Genomic DNA, 22,755 nt, shown 5'->3' on the forward strand with positions numbered 1-22,755 from the left:
AGGGTTTGGACATATTATATACATATTTGTTTTATCTATATATGTATATATTTACTTTTCAGATCTGCCAACTTCTGCAGGTTTTAATATCAGGTTAGGGGGCTCAGCGTCATAGACAATGTGCTTGTGCACAAAGTGAGTGACTCATACCGGCAAACAATCAATCACCTTCATTTGGTTTAGTTTTAGTCTAGTTTCAGTCAACTAAATCTCCATTAGATTTTAGTTGACAACTAAAATTAAATGGAATAAGTTAAAGCCTAGATCTGTTTCTGTGGCCCCTTTCACAGCCCCTCTGCTCAGTGTTAATTTTGGCAGAAAATTTAAATTTAGTTTTAGTCATAGTCTTTTGACTAAAAAGCAATTTTAGGTTTAATCGTGTTTTAGTAATCTGAATTGTTTTCGTTTTAGTCGAATAAATCTCAAAACTTTTAGTTGACTAAAATTTGACAACAATTGTTAGTCGACTAAAATTTGACAAAAATTGTTAATCAACAAAATTAAAACTTAACTGCTCTGTGAGCATAGTTAAACAGGTGCTCACTGTGTACTATACTTTAGACCTCCTGACTTCAGCTGGCAGTTCAGGGATGTTCGGTGATGTGGAGGACTGAGTGAACTTAATGTATCACACAGAGAGACTGTGACACAACACACGGAAGGTCTGACTAATTTTCCATAAAGGATTACTCCAACCCATGCCTTGCCATTGGTTGACAGTAGCCAGCATGCAGTGTATGCTGACGACAGACTCTAAGTTATATATTTAACATTAGCCAGCCTCGGGACTCTTGATACAGGCTGGATAATAATGCCCTAATGACGCTGGCAGAGGTGGAGTTACCAAAGTGTAAAAAGTGTAGTGTACACTTTATCAATATGTATCTCAGTTGAGATTAAAGGGAGGAGCTCAGTTTGGTTTAAGGCGGTGCTCCACTTTATTTTGACTTACATTTTAAGTAATCACCACAGAAACAAGTTTATTATTTTTGTTTCAGTGAATTCGGTTTTGGCAAAAAATCCCTATTATTTATTTAGCTCTGCTTAACTTTAACACTTTTTTCTCCCAATTCATCTTTAAGTTTATTTTCAACACAGAAGAAAATAAGCCACATTGTAGTTAGCCTACTTAAATTGATTAGAAAACCTAGCCTTAGATTCAGATTAGGATTAAGAACCCACAGGGCCCTAGGCAGGTTACCGGTTTGGGCTCCCATCCATTCTTCACATATTGATGTGACTGAAACCAAGCAAATTCATTGTTCCGGGACCCCCTTCTAACCCCCAGGGCCCTGTGTGGCTGCATAAGGTCACCTTGCAGCTAATCATGCTCTGTTTAGGATTATCAGGCCATGGAATGCATTGCGAATAAAAAAAATCTGCCAACTGTACCGAATGCAACAAACAACAATTCAACTCAAAGGCACGCATCTAATATCATAAATAAAATAAGCAAATCCATAAACATTTCATGATTAAGACAGTTCTAGTGGATGTTTAACAGCGTAGGATAGTGTATCTGCCTATGAAGAATACAAGACCTACCAAGAGGACAACTTATTATCAAACCTTTCCTGGTCAATGTCCTGTGGAAAACCTTGGTAACTTGCACAGATAACTTGATGGAGGGCCTGTAAAAACTGAATATAAGAAATTGAGGTCATACTCACTAAAACCCTGAGGACGGTGGTCCCAACAGTAACATTCTCAAAGAGAGATACATTGTAGAGTGGTTGGCTGAAAATGGGGCGGTTATCATTCTCGTTGATGAGGTCAATCTTTACTTGAGAAAATCCCACATGGTCCAAAGCACTCTCATTGGCATACAGCTGTTAAACAATAGAGAGATAACATTTTATATGGATTTTAAGATATTTCACTTATATACCTGCTAATTTTCCCTGCCCACCATCTGGGACTGACTGCAGGCTGCACAGAGGTGGGGATCTGCATGGGAAAGGCAGGTCTATCTGTGAAAGGAACATACCTGCCTGTGATAGAGGAGGTTCTGCCCCTAAGGATGGCAGACAGCCTGCTTTCTCCAGGCAGACCATAAAGATAGCAAAGTTGACAAGCTCTGCCTCTATTGTCCTAGGGCACAGTCCCTTCCTGCATCTTGAAATCTGGAGATTTCAAATTTCAGGAGAGATCCCCAGAACTTACTTTTGAAGAGATAGTACCCTAAGATGCAAGACGGTTCTAGAAAATGTTGGACTACTGGCACCTAAACTCTTATTCAAATACAACCTTATATTTCCATTCTTAAAAGGTGACTTTGGATTTGTGAGGCTGTCATGCATTCAGTAAATGTCTTGGTACAACAAAGTTATTTTTTTGTATCATATTATTAGCCATTATTGTTGGCTTAATCAGTTGTGTAATGCTCTAGGAGGAACCAATCTATCAAAAAGTTAAACTTTTACTGCATAGACTAGACCTTTCATGGGCTGCCTTGTGTAATAAATTGTATGCACTCAAAATTTGCTAAAAGGTATTTTTAGCCTGATTTGGGGGTAACAAAGGGAAGACTGGCAGGTTTATTCACTCAAGGGGATATTTAAAGTGAATTCCAAGCAAATTTCAAGTTTTAGGCATTGTGAACGAAAACCGGAAACATATGTGACTTTAATTTAGCAACTTTGGCCTTAAATTTGAAATTCACTTTGAATTCTCACTTTATTGAATAACCCAGATAAGAGTCCTCAACAACTTTGGACATATATAACAATTTGTTGTTTATGATCCTCACAAACTAAGTTCCTCACAGCAAATGTTAGCATACGGATGTATGCCAAGTAGCAACATGAAAGAGGTGCCATTAGAATTGGTTCACTCTATTTCGGAGTATACACAAGTGTCTGAAAAAATATAATTCAAAAGATTCTGAACATTAATAGTTTTTGTTTTAATAAATATGTTTTAGCACTGTATAGCAATTTAAACAACACAGAGATTGAATATTTTGTACAGAGCAGAACCAGAAGAACACCAAAGCTGACATAGCCACTAGACAGACAACAATGTTGTTTAAGGCCTGTAGTCATTTGGAGTGCCATGTAATAGTAGCTACCTACTGCTAATGTGAATTTATTTACATGTTTATGGATCCATGAAGGACGATAATGATAACCATCTTGGGCTTCCGTAAATTCGTTGACTCAGTTATGTGAGGTACAACTCAAAGAAACTTGGCTCATAATCTAACACCTTCTCTTTTTATCATTTTTATGGTTTCTGGAACCTGTCAGATTTGGATCACTTTGACCCCAGATGTAGCTTGGGAATCAGCTCAGCTCAGCTTGGGACTCAGCTTGTAGGAAATTCAATATATTCACAGTTGCCATTTGACTGAGAAGTCTACATGTAGAAAACCCCTTACACTCCAATTAACTCAGCAGTCAAGTCGTCAATGCCCTTTTCCCCATCTGCCCAACCCTGTTCCATTTAAAGGGAAACTATAGTCATCAGAACCACAGCACCACAGCAGCTTAATATAGTAGTTCTGGTGTCTACAGCCTGTATCTGCAGTTTTAGCACTAAAAACACAGTTTTTTTCAGAGGAGGAGCCAAGTGGGGCCAGTAATGGCAAAACTGTCTCCGTGTGAGAAAATGTTAGTAAAATCATCTTTTGACTGCACAAAAGAGGGGGGGGGGGGGAGGGGGGCGGTCGGGTCACCTACACAGCAACTTCAGAACACTAAAGTGTTCCTTCACCCCACTGGTAGTTAGTGTCCCAAGGCAGAAAGTAGGAGGACCATCGGAAATGGGAATGTTATTGTTATCAAATAGAATAGTTGGACAATGACTCACAATATTTATTTGTGCAACCACGGAACAGTGTTGAATAGACGTGGTGGGAAGAAAGTCATTAGCAGATAGAAGAAGCTGTTTCGGTCTATTGCACGGTTACTTTCTGTTTTATACCAAGAGCAGCTTTTCCACACAGCCTATTGCAGAGGCACGTGGCACTAAAGAAGTTAGACAGGACATGTTAGTTGTCTGAATGAGAGGGTGATAAAAGTTTTATGGCGCATAAACTCTCCTCTCAACCAACAGCACTATTACTTGCCGTCTGCTTGGGCTGTGTGTTTATAGGGATTTTATATTTTCTAACCATAAATCTATGGAGTGAGAATTACTGTCAGACTTGCCTGAATCTCCTGTTTGCTCTAAAAATCAGAGACTCTGATTTACACACTGACCACAGAAAGAAATATGCCTTGGTTATTTTCCTATGGGCATTAAATGCTGAGTTTTATTATTGGGATTAACAGCGATATAGTACAAAAAGCATTCTTTGCCTATGTGGTTACAGCTCACACAAAAGACAAAAAATAACAACATCAGTTGCAAATCTTTTTGTGCAGAATATTGCACGTCCAGTAACAGATTCAGGAGGGAAGCACCAGATGGCAGAAAAGGCTAACTGAGGGGTCATTTCTTCACCAGGATAGAGGACTCTTTCCATGGCCCATTGCCCACATAGGCAGGTCTCAAGCATGTGCGGTTGGCAGTGGATAATAATGGGACAAGACTGGCGGCTTTCGGTGCCCCCTACCCAGGTGGGCTTCTAAACCATCCGTGCCTGACCAAGTACCACTCTCTCTCCAAATGTCTTCACCCAAGTTATTTAAATAAATTGCCAGAACCACAATCAATTAGTCTGCTACACACACAGGGGAAAGGAGGCACTTAATTGATTTGAGACACAGGAGGTAGGGCATCAGTGTACCATCACTACATACATATATGAAAGTTTGTGTTTCCTTGTTTGTGCAGATGTATGTGTCCACCCTTTTCAATGTGTCCCAAGCCTTGCAGTGCCCCTCTCGAGCTCAAGCTCTGGAACGCCCCTACACGTGTCTTCACCCTGATCCTTAGCCTCAAACTTATAGTGAAATGGGAACTAAACATGTGCAAACGTTGTTGTGCAAGGCAACTCACAGCTCCTAAAGTTTAAAAATGATTCTTCTTGTTACAAATGGCATGTGATATCTTAGTCCTATATTAATTTGAAGTGAATGTAAGTTATGCTTTAAATTAGGTCAATCGATATAAAAGCAAAAAGCCACAGACATTTAAACTGTAGCTCTATTCCAGTAGTTGAGGCTCTAGGGAGAGTGCACTGCATAGCGGACAAGGGCACATGTATGAGTGTGGGAATCGATGAGCTGTGATTGGCTGTCAGGTATGTGTGGGTGTGTTGTATGTGAGGAATGGGTGGTGACAAGTTAAGCTGACGTCAGTGCCACATAGGATCCGGGCTAGCAACAGTTTCCCACCCACCCTCCCTCCCTTTATTTTAGGCCCTGGGTGTCATCACAGCTTGTCCTTGCCAAAACAGGTTGGGAGATGGTTGCAGATAGAAGATTAAGGTGGATAATGGCCGGGTCTCAGCCTCCCCTGTCTCTTATGGTAAACCGCAAGGGTACCAGGTTGGACGTGTCCCCACTGGGCTGGTGGTGAGCCCAAAAAGGGAAGAGGAATTTGTTATGAGGAGGGGGGAGGTGAGAGCCTTTGGGAGAGGTGTGAGTTAGATTGACAAGGACGTTTTGATTAGAATTACATTATGACATTATGCACTGTTATTTATGTGTTTATTATAAGTCATGATTGTTTGGTTATTTAAATGTATAGTTTTATACGAATACGGATGTGTTATACAGTATTTGTATGTTTTAATTAATGCTGTGGCCTGTTTCATCCAAGATTAGCATCTGTCTTTATTGGGGGGTTCATAGTTGGTATCTCATCCAATGCCCACTACGTACATACATGTTTATTTTATGCAGGTACTGTCCAGTTAAACAAGGGGAAAAAGAACAAAGACATTTTTTTTACAAATTTTCATGGACTCCTTAAAATCAGCTTGCACATACATGGAAGCTAGTATTTTCTATTCATTGTTAAATGTCAAATGTGTTTTTTTTTTTTATAAAAAATACAAAACTAAGTGAACACAATATCTTTTCTCTACATTTAAGTCAAACTCACTGTATAATATAAAATTAATCTATAGAAGTTAGAACCTCACAGGAATTTTTCAAAATTTGCCGTGGTTTTTTTTAGAGCACATTTTGAAGATGTAGCTATGGCTTTGTGTCTGCAAACAGGTAGCCTACACCACTATCATAATATACAGAGGCAGCTATTTTTGCAAAGGGTGAGTTATCATAACTTTGAATGTAGGACTCACATATTGTGGAGCTATATCGAGATAAAACTGAAATATTGAAATCTTTCTGCTAGGCAGTTAGAACGCAAATAAGAGGATACTTACAGAGAATTCATAGCGCGGTATTGTCTCAAAATCCAGTGGAACAGCCACTCGCATTCGGATGTCGGCTTTTCCTTGAACGGAGGTTGGGGAAATAATGAAATGGTTGGAGTTGTTTCCTACCATGTATACCTCAAAGGCACTGTTCAAACCCTGCAGAATAGAGGAAAAGATAAGTCAGTTCTACATAACATGTATCTCATCCAAGAGTTCACAAAACTACCCCCATAGTCACCCACCTTGGTTTTGTGTTACACCTGGTCATTTCTGAAGTATTTTAATAATATACAATAGGTAAATCTATGATACATACAGGTATAATGTTGCGTCTATATCCTTAGTTCATATCCTGCAGTATTGCTATTGGGATAGGTCTGCATTAAAATGGCAGCAGCTGATAGCACAGTAGCTGCCATTTTGGAGCATAATCTCAAGTAGACCAGGACATGCAAGTTCTGAGTTTAGAATTCCCTGCATTGCATGGACTTATTCAAACTGTACGTTAAAGAGAATAATACAAATATGATATCATCCTCCACACATAGCAAGTTAAGAAAAAATTATCTACCCTTTGAATGAAATAATATATACATAATTCCATTCCAGACTATAGAATGCAAAAAAAATATATATATCTTATGATACAAGGGGAAGGTCACAGGGAGACTGATATATTTCTGGAGAGATTCCAGTACATATCCTAGATTGCTACATGGAGACGTAACACCGTCAAGCAAATTGTTTACCTGTTCATTAGCTGTGCAAACTCTCTGCACCCTGCCAATGTCAAAAATACATGGCATATTATCCAAACACCTCATTTACAGCTCCTGACTTGATGTATCAATGGCTGACAGCATCCTCAACCCCGTAGAATAGCTAGTATTGGCAGCTGTATTATCCATAAAGCAGATATGTGTCACAGGAAACAGCTGTCATTGATTTCCTGGCAATGCCGAAAAAAACTCAGGAGTGCTATTTATCAATTAGTCATATGGAGTACATATAAGTTATTTCATTGCATTAAATAATTTTAATGTATGAAATACGCTTTCACAACTAAGATACAGTTTGTCTTAAAATTGAATGATAATCCCTCATCCACCCTCAACAAAATAAAAACAAGAGGCTTGACAGTTTTCAGAATATCTGTAGCCATTGATTTGACTCTTTTTACTCTAAATACTAATAATCCAATGGGTATTTCGGGCCCTTAGCTAAACTAGCATTTTGTTTTGCCACAGATCAATAGTTGTCCACAAGGCCTTCAAATGGTTCTCCAGTGTACGAAGAGTTATCTTTTGAGATCATGTGCAGGTGCATATATAGAAAGTGGGGGAAAAGAAACAATTACAAAAAAAAAGTGTAAGCCATATAGTTAACCTTCAATTGTGTCTGTTTATTGACCGTGAAGAATGAAACAGAACAGGGAAATAGCTACCAGGGATTAGCTTTCTCCATATCTGGTGGGCTGGCTACTTACTCCAACGCTAATCCAACCATAGAAAGGCTATTCTCCAGGTAAATCCTGACATCATCCTTTGTAAAAATTGTTGTGAAATAATTATGTGATATAGTCCTTTATTGTTATAAAAAAAAGCCAAAAAAGCCCATCTCATCATCTCAGATCTGAATCACAAACATCGAAAACATATATTTAGTGCTGTAGGATTTATTGCTTTTAGAGGTTTGTTTGTTTGTTTGCTTTTTCTATGTATTGTAATGTTTTTGTTTTGTTTCTTTCACTTGTCTCCAAACAGGATTGACCAATAACCAGCCTACAAATGTTTTCACACTTTGTCACAGATAGTTTAATTTGTCTACTAATGATGAACTGTCAGCCTTGCACTTTTCTTTCTTTTTTTGACAATATTTTTTTATTATTTTTATATGACAATTATTTTATAGTCAAATTACAGAAACAAATATGCAGAGCCGTATATTAAATAGAGTTTGACATAACAGCATGCGTGAGTCAATAAATACCAGGCATTAGCGGTTTTCATCATCAGTTTACATTGAGAAAAATCGATTGTGAAAGAAGAACATTCTGATTATTATTTATCGCTTGTAAACTAAGCGGATGAGCAGTGCCAGCGCTTCTTATAGGCGACTTAGGCAGTCGACTAGGGCGCACCGGCCTGGGGGGCGCAAGATTTAAGTGACAGCGCTCCCTCCTGCCAGTCACTCAGTGTAGCGTGGCCGGGCGGCACAGACCCCGGTACAGGAGCATCTGTTTCCTGCACCCGGCCGGACTGACAGGAAGGGCTCACTGAGTTCATCCACACTTATTAGTCCTAGTCAACCACATACACCCATTAATTCCAATAAAGTGTTGCAAAAAAGACTTACAGCCCTATTTGCTTCTTGTAGCAAAAAACATTCAAGTAAAAATGTGATTAAATTGTGGTATTTTCATATTGTAGGTATTTCCGTATTTCTATTTACTCAAAACATGTTACCAGGATTTGCTTGAATTTTTGATGAGCGAACGTTTAGTTGCACTTCCAAATATCAAGTACGCCTTTCCTTGAAAAATTGGGGCAAAAGATGAGTAAATTGCCTGTTATTTATCGCTGAGCAGAGGCATTAAAGAGAACGGAGGTTGGTGTAAAATATCAGCACCATCAACCAAGTAGGACAGGATGTTGTCCCTGGTGCAGCATCTTTAATAAAGGAGGAGAAGAAGAAAGAATTCTGGTCTTCAACCTGATGCCCGACCATCAATCCACACAAATGATACTAGCCATCCATCCACACTAATTACACCCAGCCATCCATCCACACCAATACTACTAGCCATCCATCCACAGAGTCATGTTATTTTATTATATTTTAATTGTTTTATGCTGCTGCCTGGCGTCCTTCTAAATTTACCAACCTGCTGCTATATTCCACATTGGGGGGAGATATGCTCCTGATTTTACTTCAGTTTGTAAGTGCATTCTAATACATTTTTCCAAAGTTTTAATTTTACTTTACCATATGCAGTCTTTTTTCCTTTCTACACACATGAGGATATACATCATCTGAAACCTTTCAACCTTTCAACAAGAGGACATAGTCTTAAATTAGAGGGACAAAGGTTTAAAAATAATATCAGGAGAGGTGGGCGGAGCCAACTACTGAACCGAGCGGTCGCAACTCCAGCGAGCTCCGAGGAATACAAGCATTTATACGGGCAAAATCAGCAACCATCACCCCTCAAACTCAACAGAAACAGGCTAATCGCCCCAGCAATCACGGCAGCAATGGGCAAGAAGAACAAAAAACTAAAATCGGACATGCCACGACCTGGTGCAAGTATAGGGGACCTATGGCGGAGAGCACATGGCGCCCTAGAGCCTCACATGGCGGAATATGCTGACTATGCGGACGACCTCACTAACTCAGACGGCCTCACCTCAGACCAAGAAGAGGTAGCCCTACCCGCTGCACGATCGCAGACACAGCCCAAGATGCAGTCAGATACTGCTCCGGTCACGAAGGCCGAAATGAAGGAGCTGCTGGCGGAGCTCCGACGGGGCATCCAGGCTGACATGGCGGATATGAGGAAAGACATCCAGGGCCTGTCAGACCGTATGGGTGCTGTGGACCGGGACTCCAAGAGCCACACACAACAACTTACCACGCTGCAGCATGAAGTGGTCTCCCTGCAACAACAACACCTGCGGGTGGAACAAAAAATGGTGGCGATGGAAGATGCACGGCGTGCCCAAAACCTTAAGATCAGGGGAATAATGGACTCCATATCAGACGCAGAGGTGCCCCACCTCATACGACGCTTGGTAAGCACGATTCTCCCCGAAGCAGGCCAAAGGAATATACATAGACTGTACATTTCGATTACCCAAACCCACAACAGCCCCAGCGTCGGCACCCAGGGATATAATAGTCAAGTTCCAAAAACGCCAAGACAAAATGGCAATTATGGCAGCCACCAGGGGAAACACACCATATGCCTTCGAGGACATGTCCCTCACGTTCTATTCGGACCTGTCCCGGGGAACAATGGCAGGGCGCGCAGCCCTCAGACCACTCACCACCTTGCTCCGCGCTCACAGCATAAAATATCAGTGGCGCCCACCCCACAAACTACAGGTGCTTCATGGTGACAAAACTTACCTAATAGCTGACCTACCAGAGGCACAAAGGCACCTGGTGGCCTGGGTCCTCCTAAAGGACGCCCTGCAGCAGCCTAACAAACCCGCCAACATCCATGCATGGAATCTGGCCACCTCCGCAACATTTGTCCCTAGGAGATCCGCCCAAGCGGTACCGTCACCGAGCCAAACGTGAAACCACATGAGGATTTGCGGTTCTTTGCCTCTCACTTGTCGCTGTTCCTTGGACGATACAGACTGTTGAACGCACTACCCATGGAATGGACTACCCCCCCTAATACACCGGGGGCACCAAGTGACAGACAACAGCTGAACGCATCCCGGATACCAGCCTAGTCGCAGAGCAGGTTACCTGATGCTCTTATGTAAACTTTGACTGGTTGAACGCCCAGACACACTTATGCCCTTATTCATGTGATTTGTTATTAGCTTCAGCATTGTCTAACCCATTCATTTAGTGGCACCGACAGATGGGCATCCCGACAGCGCCATACACTGGCCCCGACAACCCGAGCATATCATACTGTTAACCAACGAGGCATTGACTAGACTGACAGTAGAATTTGTACCATGATATAGCTTAGTATTGGCTAGCCCAAAAGTAAGCCCGTTCTAACACACATGCCTACCTCGAATCCTGGGTACACAATTTATCCATATGCCCTCCTGCAATCCCACTACCGCAGCATACTATGTCTGACTCATTATGGTTCAGTCATCGTAATCGCTACCCATGCTTGCCCAAACGCCAGAAAAGCAGATAGTATTATGCTCGACTATTCTCATGCCATCATGCTCCTCTAGGTGTAAGAGGGCATCATATAACCCGCCAACACGCAAGCCCACAGCTTGTTACTTAGCACGAGACTCACACGACAATACACCCCCCCCTTGGCTTTCGGCCTTTAGCTTAAAATAGTTTGTTGGTTTATAATTTCTTTCTTAAAGGTTTGATGTCAGGGTTGCCTTCTCCCAGATAGTGCGGACTGTCACCCTAGGATAGGCGCACACTAAGGCAGGGAGTTTCGCACGACTATATCTCATCGCGCTTTGCAGTTAAGACAAACACTATGGAAGGGACACGGCACAGTTAATGTTTTCTCACTCGACACCTGCACTGTGTACATCATGCTTGCGACTGAGTGGGATCATAATTCACTGCTAATCGTAATATGACGCTGAGACCTCTAACTCGACGACCGATCAATCTCCTCACTATGTTTCTCAGACACTCATGCCGCACCACCTACAAACCACAATGACTTAGCCTTAAGCGTGCCTAGCCTTGCTGAACCCATACTTGATGTCACATGTTATCTAAATGTCACATGCTATCTAAACGTTGTTTTAGCCTGTTAATTTCACTTTTATAAATATAAAAATGTGCCGACTTTACTGCCACAATGTGAAATGTGTTTTAAAATATGCCAGTAGAAGCTGTTGTGGCTCTACCTGCCTGCTGTAACCATCTGCACAAGAAAAATAAAGAATGTATATAAAAAAAAATTATAATAATATCAGGAAGTATTACTTTACTGAGAGGGTAGTGGATGCATGGAATAGCCTTCCAGCTGAAGTGGTAGAGGTTAACACAGTAAAGGAGTTTAAGCATGCGTGGGATAGGCATAAGGCTATCCTAACTATAAGATAAGGCCAGAGACTAATGAAAGTATTTAGAAAATTGGGCAGACTAGATGGTCCGAATCGTTCTTATCTGCTGTCACATTCTATGTTTCTATGTTTCCTGGTCCGTTTAACCCCTGCTGGGGTGAAAAGCCTGAATCATCACATGTTTGTGAGTTTTCTGCCAACATCACATATTTTATTTTGTCATAACTATATTACGCTATGTTATGTTTATTATTATTACAGATCTTCAATTGATCTACTTATCCTGGTCTGCATTGCCAGGTGTTTTTTTAGATTTTATATACGTATACTAGGTGTTTCTTCCGAATTTTGTTGTGTTTAATCTTCAAAACCCAACAGGCTCAGCTATCTAATACTTCCATTTTTTCCCACAAGGTCTGCCAAAATGCTGGCAAGCTCCATCTACCAGATCCGCCAGCTCAGCTACATTCATTTTTATTTCCTTTCCTTTAATGTTGCTCCCACTGTTGCAACTTGAAGCTCCCCTTAGTTTCATGCAGATATCATATTAAAATGGCTGCCGAGTCCTGACATGCACAATCTTTTTGAGCAGTAACTTTGCTAAATACTTTTCTATAGGATGTAAATCACAAGTAATCAATTCAAGGTATTTACTGCAAGATGCTAATCACAAGCAGAGTGTGAGAAATAAACAACAAATGCAATTAAAAAAAAAAAAGCTAAACTAAAATGGCTGACATTTTACTACAGGAAGTAAATAAAGCTGTTAATAGGAAATACAATAAGAATCCATTATACACATGGAGTTGAGTAACATTTTGGGAAATACCTTCCAAGAACATGAGAGAAACAGAAAACACACGTGTTGGGAAAAATGATTTGTAAAAACTGTTGAACTGAAAAAAGTCCTAACGCTTCTAAGATTTATAAGATTTTGTTAGATTATATGAACAGTTTTGTAAGTAATAGTAGACATACTGAATGTTGAGATATGTGCCTAATGCAGATAGTATAGTTACTGATGGACATATGATATAAGATAAACTTTGTACTTTTTCCAATGTCCAAACTTAAGTCAATGGATAAAAAAAAAGTCGATTGTAGAGGTTATGACTCCAAAAGATTCCTGTAAAATTTATATACCAGAAAAGAGGATTGAAGGTCAGAATCTCCCCAAAGTCTCTTATAAACAATAAAATTGTCTAGAAGGCAGTTTTTATTATTTTTTTCAAAAATCAGAATTGCATGCCTGGCATTTATCGCTGCCAGAAAACCTGTGGACCGGTAAAGCTTGTTCCAATGGAGTTCATACACTGTACCTACTAATATATAACGACAAATTTTCCAATTTTCCCCCAGAACAAACTTCTTTGAGGAGGATTGGTCAATTAAATGCCCGAGGGAACGCTAATGGCTGAAAGTACCTGAGCGTGACAGCAGGGAACAGGTGAGGAGGTCCGAATCTGCTCTCAACTCTTCCAGTTCAATTTGTAGAAATGTATGAGAGTGATTGACAAAGCGAATCGCCAAGCTACACTTTGGAGTCCAATGTAATAAAAAAAGCTTTAATGAACAGCATTTTATTTCCACTAAACCGGGATAAACTTTTGGCATGAGGATGTCTAAAGAACTGTAAGCACATGTATGTTGGATCACTGACGGCATCATTCCATCAGATACGATAAATGGATAATGTAAAAGAAAAGAAAAGGTTCTAGAACTGTTGAGTTGTACACGAAGAAATTGTGGAAATCTACAATAACTGGGCCTTTGCATTTTGTATTTCTTCCTACCATGCTCATATATTTTTTTTTTACAAATGATAATTCTGAAATAAATATTACATCAAAATGGTATACTTACCGTTAAAGTCACTATATATATATATTTTTAAAATCTACATTTTAAAGTTGATGCAGTGAGATTTCACCAGGAAACGGGGAACCTGGTGTTTTGGGGGTAGGTTATGTTAATTGTAGTGCAGCAGTAAGTTATCTACTGAATGCTATAGAGCGAGCAGTTAGCCTCGTTTATAGAACACATAATAAATCATGTTATTTGTGCAGGGTAGAATAAGACAGAAGATTTATGATTTTTTTGAATTGAGCAAGTTGAGGACAGAATTGCCAAAAGCAATGCTCGGAGCAAACCTGATGTCTTGAATTCATGCAAACCAAGAAGTAAGCTATTTGTTTGTGGTAATGGACGTCCTGGCACTTGTGGCTTCATTGATGCTTTCGTTTCCATTGGTGAAACTATCATGGCCACATATTCATGTGGAATGAAGATTGAGATCTCCCACAGAAAATATACTTTGGTACTATTCTATCTTAATAGGACCTAATGCTGAAATGCTTCATATGGCTGGAGTTTGTCATGTTTGTGACAGTTTATATTTGGGGTTCAGAAACACTGTTCTGTCAGACAGACAGAGAGGTTTTCTTCGACTTCCATTAGTACCGCAGAGATAACAGGAGAGGCTGACGCAATGTGCTTGCGCACACCTTTGCACCAGGCGGTCCACATAGGGAATGCATACAGAAAAGAGGAGAAATGGAACAATGTGTCTATCTCTGTTTGCCTTGGCTGTACCATGTCTGAAGTGAAACTTTGATGTAATTTGCTAAATGTATAATATATAATATACAATATAAATGAAAATAAACTAAAAACAATTCCAAGCACTTAATGAAAAAGAAAAAAGATTAACATAATGGTTTTTTTTTCCAATTATGTAACTTTCCACAAACTGACAGTTCCCCTTTAATTAACAAAACATTATTTAAGCATATATATGCTAAGCACCAACACAACTTTAGCTTAATAAAGTAGTTTTAGTGTATAGATCATGTCCCTGCCGTTTTACTGCCATTTTCTCTGCCATTTAGGAGTTAAATCACTTTTGTTTCTGTTTATACTGCTCTATTCACACCTCTCCGGGCTGTGCCTCACACATACTGTTTGAAAAAAAATGGTTTTCATTTTCAATCAGATGTGATAGCACAGTGTGTTTACTGTAGAGGCTTTTATATCATACTGTGTTAATTAAACTCTAATTACACACAAAGAGAACAAGAACAAAGGGAACAAAAATAGATACTTTCCAAGAAGATATCTGTGGATGGATTGGCGCTATTAATACTAGTATAAAAGGTGAAAACACAGCAACTACCCCCAAGTGCCTAAAAATCACCCAAAGGCACTATATAAATGGATCCAAAAAACAAAACATAGAAAGGGGGGTGCTATATATACATAAAATACTTCAAATACTTATGTCTGTACAAGGAAGGTCTTACTGCTGATAGTCAAATCAAATCAATCTAGAAAAACAAAAACAGATTGCACATAGCATAATACTGTATGAGGAAAAATAAAATCAATAATAGTGGTTTGGGTCACTCACGATAAACAGAGCCTATTGTAGCAGGCTCTGACTGTATGGGCTCATCAAAATCTCTGTATGCTGTATGTTCCAACAGGATCAGCTCCAGGATCAGCTCCCTCCTCCTCTTAGTACTCTTCCAATCACACCAAAGAAACCAAATGGTAAGGTGTAAAAAGGATTTATTCAGAATACTATTAAACAAATAAAATGACAAAGCACTACGCGTTTCGACTTTTCAGTCTTCTTCAAAGGTGCATAACATACAAGTCCCTCTGATTTCTTTAAATACATCCGGAGTTGTTGATTTTCGCGGGTAAAAGTTCGTGTTACTTCCGGGTTGTGATGTCACTTCCGGGTCCGCCGGCTCAATTTGCGTCATATGACGTCATCACGCTTCCGCCCGTCTGGCATCCTTCAACCTGGATGTTTATGCTTACGGACGCCATTTTTGTACCTGGCATTGTACTAGCGAACTGTACTTAGATGAGGGAGAATAGATCAGGCAAAACTATAACATACATATTGTAGAAATCCGCTTACAAAGCAGGTGACATATATATTATACTCTACAATATTAGGAGAAAATACTAGAAAAAGGAAAATAAGAAACCATTAAAATTATCCTTATTGGAACCGAAAAGATTAAGCTTATCGGTAATAAGAAAGAGAGGGGTTAAAGCAATATAACCCTTTCTCAAAAAAAGCAAAAATATACTTTTTTTAAAAGAAGGAAATCCTTCCATATAACAAAAGGGTGAATATGAGAAATATATAAAAAATATAAAAAATATATATAACCCCTATAATCTGGGCTGAACTTATTAGATAAGGGCTGCCATCTCAAAGTCCACATTGAGCCCGCCCGGGGTCAGTGTTCCTAGATCAAAGATCCACCTCATCTCACAGCGGCTCAATGCGGACTCGAGATGACCTCCCCTCCAATGGGGTTTAATGGCTTGGATCCCAAAAAAACTGAGCCCTGCAGGGTTTCCACCATGTACATTTAAAAAATGTGTAGAAACACTATGTTTTAAAAAGCCTCTCCTTATATTGTAGATGTGCTCACGTATCCTTGTCTTTAAGTTTCTTGAGGTTTTCCCCACATATTGGAGTCCACAAGGACACGTGAGCAAGTACACCACATTCTTAGTGTGACAGGTCATAAATGAATTAATTTTAAAATTAACAGATACTTATGTCAAATTAAATAAAAATCCCCAACAAGATATCCAAAAATTTTTTTTGGAATATCTAGATAAAGGCTTTCTAAAAGAAATTCTAACTAAGAAAGAGTATGACTATTTAAACATAAAATCTCCAAAAATCCCTGTAATTTACATATTACCAAAACTCCATAAAGATGTGAATAACCCCCCAGGGAGACCCATTGTCTCTGGAGTGGGTTCACTTCTTTCGAATCTGTCTAAATATATAGATACGATTCTCCAACCCTTAGTGAAGGAAAACCCCTCATACCTGAAAGACTCTATGAGTCTATTACAAATACTTAAGAACTTTAGGTGGGAAAGTGACTTCGCATTCATTACGTGCGACGTCACTAGCCTATATACCTGTATAGATCACGACATTGGATGTCGAGCCAATTACTCCTTTCTGGAAACATCCGGGTTGTACCCCAAGGAACAAATAGACTTTGTGATGGAAGGAATTTCGTTAATCCTTCGGAACAATTTCTTTTGGTTCGAGGGGGAGTACTATCTGCAACGTCGGGGGACCGCTATGGGGACCAGATTCGCACCCAGTTATGCTAATTTATTTATGGCTTTTTGGGAAAATTCTTTTGTTTATTCCCAGCACGACTGGAGTGCGAATCTGGTCCTCTATAGGAGGTATATAGACGACATTTTCATTATTTGGAGGGGGGATCATTCCACCTTTTTGGAATTTTTCGACTTCTTGAATTCTAATGAGTGGAATGTTAAGCTCACTCAGGAATATAGCCAGCAGAAAATCCATTTTTTGGATTTAGAGATCTCAGCCACAGGGAATAGTATTGACACATGCACTTTCTTTAAGCCGGTTGATGTGAACGGATATATCCACAAAAAAAGTTGTCATTTCCGTCCATGGTTAGAGAGCATACCGAAGGGTCAATTCTTACGCATGAGACGGAACTGTACAAAAATAGAAACCTTTGATCTCCAATCCCGAATTCTAAAAGAACAATTTCTAATGAAAGGATATTGTAACGAACTTTTAGATCAGGAGATAGAATTGGTTAGAAATATGGAAAGGAACACTCTACTAGAATATAAATCAAAAATCATATCAGAGGAAAAACAAGATAAAATACCTATCATCTGCAATTATAGTCAAGATCACAGAGAGCTTAAAAAAATCTTTAATAAACATTGGTATATCCTCCAACAGGATGAAGAAATCCTACCATACCTTTATGATAAACCCAAATTGATTTTTAGAGGGGCGCAAAATCTAAGACAGAAATTAACCTCGAGTTATTTAGAAGCTCCTAAATTGAAAGAAAATTTTCTAACTATCAATAAATCCCTACAGAAAGGTTTTCACTATTGTGGGGAGTGTATGGGTTGTAGGAACCACCAGAGTAAACCGAAGAAAGTAGAGGCTTTTCACTCTAAGATTGGCTCTGTTAATTTTAAAATTAATTCATTTATGACCTGTCACACTAAGAATGTGGTGTACTTGCTCACGTGTCCTTGTGGACTCCAATATGTGGGGAAAACCTCAAGAAACTTAAAGACAAGGATACGTGAGCACATCTACAATATAAGGAGAGGCTTTTTAAAACATAGTGTTTCTACACATTTTTTAAATGTACATGGTGGAAACCCTGCGGGGCTCAGTTTTTTTGGGATCCAAGCCATTAAACCCCATTGGAGGGGAGGTCATCTCGAGTCCGCATTGAGCCGCTGTGAGATGAGGTGGATCTTTGATCTAGGAACACTGACCCCGGGCGGGCTCAATGTGGACTTTGAGATGGCAGCCCTTATCTAATAAGTTCAGCCCAGATTATAGGGGTTATATATATTTTTTATATTTTTTATATATTTCTCATATTCACCCTTTTGTTATATGGAAGGATTTCCTTCTTTTAAAAAAAGTATATTTTTGCTTTTTTTGAGAAAGGGTTATATTGCTTTAACCCCTCTCTTTCTTATTACCGATAAGCTTAATCTTTTCGGTTCCAATAAGGATAATTTTAATGGTTTCTTATTTTCCTTTTTCTAGTATTTTCTCCTAATATTGTAGAGTATAATATATATGTCACCTGCTTTGTAAGCGGATTTCTACAATATGTATGTTATAGTTTTGCCTGATCTATTCTCCCTCATCTAAGTACAGTTCGCTAGTACAATGCCAGGTACAAAAATGGCGTCCGTAAGCATAAACATCCAGGTTGAAGGATGCCAGACGGGCGGAAGCGTGATGACGTCATATGACGCAAATTGAGCCGGCGGACCCGGAAGTGACATCACAACCCGGAAGTAACACGGACTTTTACCCGCGAAAATCAACAACTCCGGATGTATTTAAAGAAATCAGAGGGACTTGTATGTTATGCACCTTTGAAGAAGACTGAAAAGTCGAAACGCGTAGTGCTTTGTCATTTTATTTGTTTAATAGTATTCTGAATAAATCCTTTTTACACCTTACCATTTGGTTTCTTTGGTGTGATTGGAAGAGTACTAAGAGGAGGAGGGAGCTGATCCTGGAGCTGATCCTGTTGGAACATACAGCATACAGAGATTTTGATGAGCCCATACAGTCAGAGCCTGCTACAATAGGCTCTGTTTATCGTGAGTGACCCAAACCACTATTATTGATTTTATTTTTCCTCATACAGTATTATGCTATGTGCAATCTGTTTTTGTTTTTCTAGATTGATTTGATTTGACTATCAGCAGTAAGACCTTCCTTGTACAGACATAAGTATTTGAAGTATTTTATGTATATATAGCACCCCCCTTTCTATGTTTTGTTTTTAAGAACAAAGGGAAGTTGTTTTGTGAACATTTCTTTGTCACCTCCACCCTAGCTCACTACAAAAGACGGGGGATGTGTAAAACCAGCAAAGGGCTTAGGGTAGGGTTAACGTTAAAACTTAATGCGTTTATGTAAAGAACAATATTCTTTAAAATTCAAATGAAAAAACACAGTCAGGGATATTTACTAAAGTGAGAATTCCAAGTGAATTTCAAATTTCAGGCTAGTAGCTGAACTAAAAGCATACACAATCTTTTTCCATTTAGGCTTTTAACACTTTTGTAAATAACTTTGTGATAGAAATGGCAAACTTGCAATTTGGACACAATAGACTTCATGTAGACTAAAATGTCATGTAACAGCTTCAGGTGATTACTTGACTGTACTCGATCTCACACATTACTTACACGGGTTGTGAGGCAGGTGCCACCAGGGGGCAGGCTAGTGCCAGAAGTAGAACAAGGTGCATTTGAGGGCTCTTTGCCAGAATTACAACTATACAATAGATATTTTTTGGTTTGAAATGACGTTGGTTTTCTGCAAAAGAAACAATGTTATGCCTATACTGTAACTGCTGAAAGTCTTGTTTAGTATGCCGCAGTATACCGCTGGCATAGTGTTTGTAACTTTGCGTATATCACAGCTTTCGGAAGAGATCCCATCCCACTGATAGCATGATTGATGACGAGAAGAAAATACAAACTCTATTGAAATTGTTAATCGAATAGATACCTACAATGAATCGACAGCCATTCTGATTAAAGCATTATGATCCAAGCACGCTTACTAACAGATTGGGATAGTGATAGGGTATTTCATGTTCTTGCTACACAAGTATCTAGAAATTAAAAAACGTATTCCTTTCTTAAAATGGGCTGCAGGGTGATATACGTTCCCATGCAATGATACACCAGATATTGGTATGTATGCAAGGCTCAATGTAAATAAAAATTTTTTTAAAGTTAATTTACATGGCCAAATGGCCAAATGGCCAAATCCAATATTTTTAGCCAATTACCTGTTTTAGTTTACATTAGTTGAGCCAAACAAAGGATGAGAAAACGTTACCTCTCCAAATGAATAAGAACAGGGTCTCATCCTCCATTCTACAGTTCCTGGACCAGAGAGCCCTTACCATTGTTTGCTGGCTAAGGCTGCATAAACAGCGTGACAACATACCTCCTAAATAGCAGACAATTGAGCAGTCAAACTGCAATGGCATGATTTATACACCAAAACTGCTTCATTACTCAAAATGTGTTTTGGCGCCTGTAGTAACCCTTTACGTTTAGCTTTGTTTAGGCTGGATTGCTTGTTTGACTGATTGTTAAGCATTATCTGAGAAATAATCCACTGCTCGCACCCGTACGGCCAACTGCTATCAGACTCTCTCCTAGTCTTCAATCCTTTAAGAAGTGCCTTAAAACCCATCTCTTTAGGAAAGCTGATGTCCTCCAAGACTAACCTCTACCTTACACACCTGTCTCTTGCTCTCTCCTATAGGGCAGCACTCTACTCTCTCCTCCAGCTCTGCTTTACTCCACCGTATTTTATTGCTATTTCCTGCCCTATTGTGTTTTACACCCCACCTCCTATAGACTGTAAGCTGGTTTGAGCAGGGTCCTCTTCAACCTATCGTTCCTGTAAGTTCTCTTGTAATTGTCCTATTTATAGTTAAATCCCCCCTCTTATAATATTGTAAAGCGCTACAGAATCTGTTGGCGCTATTTAAATGGCAATAATAATAATAATAAATAGTTTTATGCTTGCACTTTATTGCAGGATATGTTTATTTTTCTATGCCTTTATTTTTTGTATGTCTTGTTTTGATGAGATGATGAGTGTGATGTTTAATGATTTATGATAAAGATAATTTGTTATGTACTTATTGCGTTGCTGTGTTTTGGCATAATACAAAAAATATAGTGTGATGTTACTGGAGGAGAGCTTTGTGGGTAAATGGGTGATAAAAAGTCTGGAAAGAGTCTTTGCTAATGACAGCAAAATCCCCCGTTCCTGCCCAGTGTCTGTGAATCTGTGCTTTCACAAAAACCACGGAGATTCAGCCCTATTATTTACACTGACACCTCCAGTGCAAGGTTAAGTAGCTGCAGGAAGGAGGATTTCCCACGTAAGTGGATTCATCGCACAAGAGCAGGCATTAGATTACTAGGATAGGTCCTGCTAAAATGGGGTACATTGACATTGTGGCAGGCTTATGCAATATATGGCAACAAAAACAAACAATTTGAGAACTCTGACAACAGACAAAAGCTTAGAGAAGCTCATTAGCCCGCCCTTCGGTAAATCCCCGCTCTGGTCTCAAAATTATTTTTGCTCACCTGTGCCATTACATTAGAGCCCCATTGTTTTTACCTAAATTGTTTTTTTGTTTTTTTAATGTATCTATGAAATGATGTGAGCTTTGAAATTGCTGTTTAGTAAGTGTGCTGGATCTTGTATGAATTGGCCCAAGCAATATATTATATATATGACTTATGGAAGGTTATAGAGAATGGCAGGACTTCTGGAAGGTTCCAGAACATATAGTTCTGGTACAGCTAAACAGTGATCTTTAACAGATACAAGTGCCCCCAGCAGACAGGCAATTCTGACCACGTGCCATGATTCTTCCAAATTATTTCCGACCCCGGTTTCCAAGTGTTCTGGATTGATGTGAATGTTATAATATTTAGAATTCCTATAATATCCTTAATGACTATAATTCTCTCCACTTAATTTTAGCCCAGGGAAGATCATTTACATTCTTGAACTGTAATTTATTTATTTATTGAACCCCTGCTGGTTTGCCCTTCTCAATCACAGACTCTGAAGCATTCAGACTCCCTGCTGTACATCTGCAAACAAATTCCTTATTTCAAAGTTTATCTGCCGCCCTCAAAAAGAGCTAAATTAGATGGGATTAGTACTAACTACTTATTCATCTCATCCCCGCCCTATGGCATTGCTTCTGCACCGCTACATTTATACCAGAATAAAAGAGAGTCTCAGATATCTAAGAGTTGCTATATAGATAACTCTTCACTTCAAGTTTTTAAAAGCTAACAAAGAATATTTATTTATTTGATGTCAAGCTTTATTAAACAGGGTAAACAGATTACCATTTTTTATCCCTGTATCTGCTATGGTATATATAATACAGTGCAATAAAACATTCCCTCCTGAGCCCAACTATGCGAAAGGTAGAGTACCTTTGTGTCTACAGGCCACTCTAAAAGTCTCAAAGCAGATCCATCTCGGTGTAGGATACAAGTGATCTGGAAATGTTATCTCCTGCAGGTCAAAGCCATCTTCCCTTCACCCCTTCCAAGTAGAATAGCGTCCCTCCCCTGATCTTAGACGTGTGCAGG

At 39.2% G+C, this 22,755-nt stretch overlaps 1 protein-coding gene across 1 annotated transcript in view; it reads right to left on the reverse strand.

The window, feature by feature from the left end:
* The window catches only part of CDH23 (cadherin related 23), a 909,735-nt gene that overhangs the window by 467,390 nt on the left and 419,590 nt on the right, over positions 1-22,755 (reverse strand). Inside the window, exons 12-13 of the mRNA XM_063435341.1 lie at positions 6,281-6,430; positions 1,671-1,829 (exon numbers count right to left, since the gene is read on the reverse strand). Coding sequence (XP_063291411.1) covers positions 1,671-1,829; positions 6,281-6,430 — 309 coding nt within the window. The remainder of the gene's footprint in view (positions 1-1,670; positions 1,830-6,280; positions 6,431-22,755) is intronic.

The sequence above is a fragment of the Pelobates fuscus genome, chromosome 10 (assembly GCF_036172605.1).
Source record: "Pelobates fuscus isolate aPelFus1 chromosome 10, aPelFus1.pri, whole genome shotgun sequence".
Lineage (NCBI taxonomy): Eukaryota > Metazoa > Chordata > Amphibia > Anura > Pelobatidae > Pelobates > Pelobates fuscus.